Source organism: Elephantulus edwardii, unplaced genomic scaffold (genome assembly GCF_000299155.1).
Source record: "Elephantulus edwardii isolate Elephantulus edwardi_28Jun2011 unplaced genomic scaffold, EleEdw1.0 scaffold00263, whole genome shotgun sequence".
Lineage (NCBI taxonomy): Eukaryota > Metazoa > Chordata > Mammalia > Macroscelidea > Macroscelididae > Elephantulus > Elephantulus edwardii.
In genome coordinates this window covers 3,133,344-3,141,983 of record NW_006400013.1, presented here as the reverse complement: position 1 = coordinate 3,141,983, position 8,640 = coordinate 3,133,344, and the positions used below count along the sequence as shown (strand labels likewise).

The 8,640-nt window shown below is 35.5% G+C and overlaps 1 protein-coding gene across 1 annotated transcript in view; it reads right to left on the bottom strand.

Moving 5' to 3' along the window:
- The window catches only part of TRIP4 (thyroid hormone receptor interactor 4), a 100,579-nt gene that overhangs the window by 69,626 nt on the left and 22,313 nt on the right, over positions 1-8,640 (bottom strand). The window contains exons 7-8 of the mRNA XM_006899625.1: positions 4,724-4,939; positions 3,353-3,479 (exon numbers count right to left, since the gene is read on the bottom strand). Coding sequence (XP_006899687.1) covers positions 3,353-3,479; positions 4,724-4,939 — 343 coding nt within the window. The remainder of the gene's footprint in view (positions 1-3,352; positions 3,480-4,723; positions 4,940-8,640) is intronic.

Sequence of the window (8,640 nt, the reverse complement as noted above, 5' to 3'; positions counted from 1 at the left end):
GTGTGGCTCTGAAGGACACCTGGCCAAGGTGGCCCACATCAGGTCCTAATGTTTCTTATAGAGCAACATCAACTACTCCAAAATTAAAAAAAAAAAGTGGTAGGTTCTGTTGGCAGTTTGGGATTAGTTGTCTTAATTCTGGGGTATTTGTAGCTAATAATTTATGGGGGAAATCTATACACAATATCACTAGAGTGATGGGTTTCCATCTTCTCAAGTATAAAATAATAAAGGCTGATGAAATGAATTTTTTTTTAATCAGGGAAAATATTTTAATGGTGTTGTTATTAAGAGTATTGGCTAATTCCAGTGGGTCTTCATCTCTTACTGCTGATATTATCTCCAGTATTGAATTATATGAAAGGTTCAAAATGAATTTTAAAGAATCTTTCTGTAATAAAATTTCATTATTTTAATCAATGGTGTTATTTCTTTTTAAAAAACGTACATTTACTGAGTATTAAGTACATAAAGCAGGGAGACATACATAAAAGAAGTCTGACAAATAAATAAATATGAACATAAGGCAGAAGGGTATAAATACCAGAGAAACAATTATTATGTATGGATAGTTATTCATGTGGAAACACAGAGAATCAATAAATTATGGCAGAAATAAGTGATTTAATAAAACGGCTGGTCTTTGAATAATCTTGAAGCTCACGTTACCACTGTATTTACCACAGCTCATGTATGAGTATACATGTCCAGACAGTGATCTTTTGTTTCTCTATTCCCACTTTCTTAAATTAATCCCTTATTATCTATCAATAAGACTACTCCAGACCTATGTCCAGACAGTGATCTCTTGTTTCTCTATTGTCACTTTATTAAATTAATCCCTTATTATCCATCAATAAGACTACTCCAGACCTTGCTAACTACTCTCCTCAACTCCATTTTAAGCTTTTCAGTAATTCTGTATCTCCCTATTAGTACTCCAACCTTAATTTGTGTCTGAGTCATCTCTCCACTGCACTACCACAATGATGTCCTTAATCATTTCCCTGATGATGTAGTCCTTAAGGAGTTGTGTTGCTAACCAAGCAAAAGGTATGTCTCCAGAAATTAAAATCCACCAATAGTGGCGTCGTCCCATTAAAATTTACAGCCTTGGAAACCCAATGGAGGGTCGTTATGAGTCAGAATTAACTCCATAGCAATGAGTTTGGTTTTTTTGAGTCAAGTCTTAAAGAGATCTGGTGGCTTAGGTCATAATGTATCAGGCTGTAAAAGGTCAGTGGTTGAAATCTACTTGCCACTCAAAGGAAGAAAGATAGGCAATCACCTCCCACAAGGATTTATAGACTTGCAAACCCATTGGAGGGTTACTCTGTGAGTCAGAACCAACTATATGGCACTGGGTTTGGTCAAAGCTTACCGCTTCCTCCAGCCCATTCTGCACACAGTCACAGAAATTGTGTTAATTTTCTGCTAAAATTCTCCAAAGACTGTTTTCTGTCCATTTTAGAATAAAATTTATACTCCTTAGAATGAAACCTAAGGACTTTCATGATCTTTTCATGTATCTAGCACGTCTATTTAAAATTTCTGACAATACTTATTTTTTCTCAAACCTGTAATGATCTCAATTTGCTGAGCCTTTGTGTGTATCTGCTCAGAATTCTTTCCTCAGATTTGTCTATTCATCCTGTCCCTTCTCAAATACTATTTCTTTTGTGAATCCTAGAGTAGATTCATGAATGTCTTCTCCTAAAGTCCTATTGTACCCATAACATGTCTCTACTCATATAATTATCTGAAAGTACTACAATCATTAGTATTCTCATTAAACTTGGAAAGTTCATAGAAAGACACAGGTGGGTCTTTATGTTTCAATTTTCCAGCACCTAAAACAGAACCTTGTCCATCCACATACAGTGTTGAATCAAAGTTTCCCACTAAGCTATCTAAATTATTACTCTGATTGCATAATTTCTCTGTTTAAAAACCCATAGCTCACATTTACTAACAAAAACTGTTAGAACTTCTTAGCTAAACAATTAAGCTCTTTCTTTAGTGATTTCAACCTACCTACCTAATACTACTCTATTTCCCATGATAATATTTTCTGAGCCCTATCTAGGTAGCCAGAGCCTTGGAGTCACAATGCTTAAAGTACTCTGCAGCAAACTAAAATGCTGGTTTGAACCCAGCTGCTTCTTCATGGGAGAAAAATACAGCAGTGAGCTCCCACAGAGATTCAAAAAGCTCAGAGTCACTGCTGTCAAGTCAGAACAACTAATAGCTGACCCTCCAGTAGGTTTTTGAAGGCTATTAAATCACACAGAAGGAGAATGCCCATTTTTTCCAGAGGACTGGCTGGTAGATTTGAACTGCCTGAGACGAGTGGCCTTTGGGTTAGCAGGACAACTCCCTACAGACTAGGTTACCTGAGCTCTTCCATAAAGATTCCAGCCTTGGGAACCCTACAGGGCAGTTCTACTCCCTCCTGCATCACTATGAACTGTGATAACACTGGGTTTAGTTTTAAGAGAGTTAGGTAGCTGAACTAACTATTCCTTAGCTACAATAGAAGAATTGACATGGTAGCTGCAACACTGGGCTTGAGGATATCAGCCTTTGAAAGGATGGTGCAGGATTGGGCAGTGTCTCATTCTGTTGTACACAGGGTTGCTATGAGCCAGAGCTGTCTCAATTTTATCTAACAATAAGATTTTTTTTGTACTTATGGTTTTGTTCCTATAGTTCATTCTGCCTGGAATCCTTTTTTCCCCACTAACATCTATTTCCTATAAATATATTTATTTCCAGTGCCAGCTTCTCTACGAAACCCTTTTAATGTTCCTTAACTAAAAGCAGTCTTTCCTACCTCCGAGTTACTACAATACTTCATTTATCTCTCTTTTGTTTTTAGTTGTTTATGTAGCTTTGTCCCCATTATTTGTAAGTCCTTGACACTAGAATTAGATCTGGTTCATCATTCAATACAGTGTTTGTACATAGCAGTTATTCAATGTATATACTTACTGGTTAAATAAAAGATAATAAATAAGCAAATTAATTCATTAACTTAAAAACACTACTCTACGGGATAACTTACATTCTATAAAAGAAAAAGAATGTTAATAAAAAGAGCATTAGATAATTGTCTAAATTTCTAGTATGCTTAACCAAAAAAACTTCCCTTTGGAAATACCTGATGACAGTATAGGTCAATCTGTCAGAGTAGTGCAAGAAAAAAACCTGAGAAAATTGAGTTAGAGACTAAAGCTGGCAGGTATTTTGAAAGGGTAGACTTTTTATCTAAAACTTTTCAAACAGACACATTTAAAAGGAGGACTATTTGGGTCCAAACTTCTCTCATCAGGATTGAAGAAGGTGTACTAACCTGGGGAGGAGGTTGGTGCATGTTGGGATTCACGAGAACTCCCAAAGGCTCTGCAGAAGATCTATCCAATTTGGTCAGTGGCTGGCTCAAAGTTCCATTAGTTATGGCCTGTATTGTCTCATCTAGCCTGTGATAACAAACAAAAAATACGCAATAATTGTTAATGTTCCACGCTCACAATATCCTTTCTTGCCATCAATATAAAACTTCTTAATAATAAAAAAGTTAGGGCTTCAAAGAGTAACCTATGGATGACCTTTTTCCCCTAAAAATTTTCTTCTCTTCACTCAAAGAATACTAAAAAATATGTGTTAAGGAAAGTTCCAGAAGCTCTGGTGGCCTAGTGGCAAGGAACTGCAACTACAATCCCAGAGGCGCATGGTTCGAATCCACCAGATGCTCTGCTGGGGAAGGAGGGACAATCTCCTCCTGGACCAATTAGATCTTATTTGACGGTACACTCACACAAAAATAATAATTTTAAAAAATTTTTTAAAAAAGTTCCAGAACATCAAGAAAATAGTAGGGCACACTATAATCATGTATTTATCTAAAAAGATCATTTAAAATGCCAAAGTTTTTGTGGTTACTCATTTTCCTGCTGGGTTTTTGTGGTGTGTTTTTGGTTTTTTGTTTTTAATTTATTGGCTTTATACTGTGTGCATATTATTACTATATATTCATACTATATTCAGAACACTGAAAATACTTTCTCTGAATTTGGTACTATATTTTTGCTTTCTTTGTAATAGCTATGCCTTTATGACTTCTAGGTTTTGTAGCTTGCTTAGGAAGAGATTAATAACCTCAATATTATAAAAATATTCTCCCACATTTCTTTCTGATATTTTTAGTTATCTGCTTACATCTTTAACTCTTCAGTTCCATTTATTATCACAGTATAGTTTGAGGCAGAGACTTAGCCTAAGCATTTTTCCAAAATGGTAACCAATAATCTCAACATATATTTTAATCTTTTCTATGCTACTTAAAAAGGTTACTTTATTGATCAAATAATCTCCTCACAAACATACACTGACATATAAGACATAGCGGTCTCTCTCTCTGGACTTTACTGTATTTCATCAATTTTTTCCTGTGCCCATTTTATACCTGATTATTTTCATTATTACAACTATTTTTTAAAATGGTTTTAAAGTCGTAAGAAAAAGCACAATGTTAATTTTCATTTTTAAAAAAAACTGTCGTCATATGTTTCATTGCATAAAAATCAACTTTTTAAAAAGCTCTTGTTATATCTTTTCAATTCCAAATGAATGTATTACATCTATAGCAACAAAAAGAGATTCACTACAAGGGGAAAATCCTTTCTAGTCAACCTTCTTCCTTTTCCAGGTGCTGCCCACTTACTTGCTGTGATATTCTGCTAGTGGGTTTTCCTCTTCCAGGATTTTTCTGCCTGCAAAGTCAATAGTTATCTTCTTGGTAAGCCGAGAGGCATGTCGAAGTTCTCTCAGCTCCCCCTCTCGTTTCTGCAGAGTTTCTCGCTCCAGTTTAGACAACCACTGGTTGGAATCACTGGCAAAGTAATCTGACTCATCATCAATTACTTGAGTTCTTCGAACACTAGCCCCCCCCAAAAAAATAAAAACAACAAACAAACCAAAAAACAGAATATAGCAATTAGGTTCCTTATTGACAAAGAGGGTTTGATTATTGGGGAAAATGTCTCAAGGAAGTTCATTCTTTTGTCCTGTTAATAATATCTCAAACATAAATGCCCCAAAATGTCCATAAATCAGGTCAAGCTCTTCCTAGTTCCAGCTTCTATAAATTCCCATTGCAGGCTCAGCCCAACTCTGGAATTAATTTCTAACTCCGGCAGGTAAAGAGATATCATTATAGCCAATTATCCTTCTACCTTTTTACTAGTCCAGCACCCACTTTCAGATAATAGGACATCAGCCAGGTTTTGTGGCATCTGAGCTCCTATCTTGACAACTTGCTTATTATTCTAGTTCCTCTAGAACTGGGACACAGTCTATTCTTGTCAGGCCATTTCCTTTAGTAACTCAAGTTCTATTCTAGAACGTCCTGTGGCTGGAGTTTACCTACTTACTCTTAGGACATTCTATTTCTCTATTACTCTATATTGGTTCCTCTCACCTGCAACTAACACTACAATCCCTTCACTGACATATTAAGTTTCAAAGCAGGGCTATCAGGCATATTTCTAAGGCCATATAAACATAGATAATGAGAAGCAAAAGGAATCTTAGTGATGCAATCCACTCATTCTACAAATGATGATCCTAGGATTCCTACTAGTTAAGTGGCTGCTCCTAAGTCACAAATACAATTAAGATATGCATAACAACAAATTAGTTACATACTTCAGCATGAGGAAAATACTATTGTATATTGACTTCAATTTTTCAGGACTTAGTTGGAATTATAAAAATATTTTAAGTCTTAAAGGACAACTTTCCTAAAGTAGGGCAAGAAGCTAAACTATATGAAGATTGGAGAAGACTCATTAACAACCTGTAGATAACCCAATCTTGCTGAAAATCACCAAGATTGGAAGAATTTATTGATGAAGATCAAAGCCTATATAGCCTTCAGTATAACTCAATATAAAGAAAATAAAAATCCTCACAAATGAACCAAAAAAATCACAATGAAAGGGGAAAATACTGAAGTAATCAAGGATTTAGTTTAACTTGGATCCACAACCAACACCTACTGAAGCAGCAGTCAAGAAATCAAAGTATATATGAAAATTTGCTGCAAAAGGACTTCCTTTAAAGTTTTAAAGAACAAAAATGTCACTTTGAGGGCTATTTTCAATCACCTCATAAAGATATGAAAATTGGACCATGAATATGGAAGACTAAAGAAGAATTCATGTTTCTGAATTGTGGTGTTCACAAAGCATATTGAATATATTATGCCCTGTCAGAAAAATAAACAAATCTATCTTAAGAAGTACATACAGCCAGAATGCTCTTTAGGGATGAAGATGATGAGTCTTCATCTCACATACACTGGGTGTGTTATCAAGAAGAGCCAGTCCCTAAGGGTCAGAAAAAAACCCAAGATGGACTGACACAGTAGCTGCAACTAGAGGCAGAGACTGCGGGGATGATGCAGGGTCAGGCAGAGTTTCACTCTGTTGTACACTCTGTTGCAGCCAACTCAACAGCACCTTACAACAACACAAAGAACAGTTAAGAGGGTTTAGGAGGCAATTGTCTTTTCTTTTATGAAACTGGTGCCCTTGAACCTATCAATAAGGAAGCAACATCAATAGGGAGAGACTCTTTCCTAGTTTTTATTTACTAGTAATTCTATGTCTAATGCTGTGTTTTCTGGAATAGAGCTAAATATGGTATTTTAATGTGTAAGAATAATTTACAAATTTTGGGATGAGTTTCCCTAAGGAAAAATTTTCTTTATTATATCCCATATTATATTCATAACAAACAGTTTGAAAGTTAACAGATACTGCTCACCAAAAGATCATAGTTTTAGGAATATCTTGGTCAGTTATAATAAGTAAGAGACTCAAGGTTTCTCTCAGGATTCACATATTTCCACAAGGCCATTTGAGAAGTGAGCTTAAATTCTATCAATACATTCTTTACCACTTACTGTTCTGTAGTATCTATTTTATACAAATGCAGGAGAAAAATGAAAGACAGAACTAGTATTTCCATAAATATGTCTCTTAAAGATAAGTCAGAGAACTAAACAATATGATAGGTATCTAAAAGCCAAGTTAGATATACTTTTAATAGATTGATTATTGAGTGATTATAAGTCAAAAAGTAAATCTAGTGTCAAAGGAAAGAAATGATTAAGTAAAGTCATTCCATTATATGGCACTACTTATGCTCTCTAGAAGGAACCCTGGTGGTGCAGTAGTTAAGCACTTATCTGCTAACCCAGAGGTTGCTGATCAGACTTATCATCTGCTCCACAGAGGAAAGATGTGGTAGTCTGCTTCTATAAAGGTTACAGCTTTGGAAACCCTGTAATGAAATTCCTATGAGGAAAAAGAGAAGATCTTCAAACAGATGGACTGACACAGTGCCTGCTGCACTGGGCTTGAGTATGTAAGAAAGTATGAGGATGGCACAAGTTTCAAATTTATTGTTCTTAGGGTCACTAGTACTTGACTTGATGGCACCTAACAACAACAACGAGAAAATTCTACTCTGTCCTATATAGTCACTAAGAGTAAAAAATGAGTTGACAATGAGTTGTGTCTTAGGCATGGTTCTGGATTGTTGTTGGGTTTTGTTTTGGTTTTTTTTTTAATGTTCTCTAAAGGTAATTTCATGTACAGTCTTCAGAGTCTAGCATAGTAGCTGGCACATGGTAGGTACTATAATATTAATTGACTAAGTGAATAAATGATTGCAAGTGAACAAATGGGAAATTCTGTCAAGTCAAGACATCTTTCCAAGGTGGATACTAGTGTTTGCCAAGAAAACCAAACTCTGTAGTGTACAGTCCTTTTGGAGAGAGCCTGTCTCATTCAAACAGATTAAAAAACACGATGTAGACTTCCTGTGTACTGTACCCATCTCTGTATTACCTTAAACTTTATTTTTATTAATTTTAATGAACATTTACAGAGACTTTGGATTTCCATTCATTCATTGTTGCACTTTTCTCCCTGCCCACCCCTCCCCCCAGTTTGCTCTTCTCTTTGAAAAGTAAAATTCCTTCATTGGTATAAATCCCCGCCCCCCCCCCACACACACACACCAGTGCACTCAACTAGGCAACCTTCATTCTGGACTCTTGTGATAACCATAATACCCTATCATATATCTCTTTTAACCTGTTCTCTCTCTCATCTGTTTCAATGAAGTATACATAATTTATCATTTTTTTCTCATTCTTTTTGTTTGTTTGTTTGTGTTTTTTTTTTCTTTCCAGTTTTCTCATTCTTATCCCGACCCTGATGTCAGTCCCATTCTACAACAGTGGCACTATGTCCTTTTGTGACTGAGATATTTCACTCAGCATAATGTCCACCAGGGTCACCCATTTTGAATAATATTGCATGAGTTCCTTGTTTTACAATGCAGCATTGTATTCCATTGTGTGAATATACCACAGCTTCTCTATCCATTCATTTGTTCATAGGCACTTAGGTTGTTTCCAACTCTTTGCTATTGTGAACAAAGCCGATAAACATGGGTGTGCATATATCTGCTTGGATGGCGGTTATTGTCTCTCTTTTTTTTTTAAATTTAGGTTGTTTATTTTTCATTTCAATGAACATCTACAGAGATTTTGGAATTCCATTCATT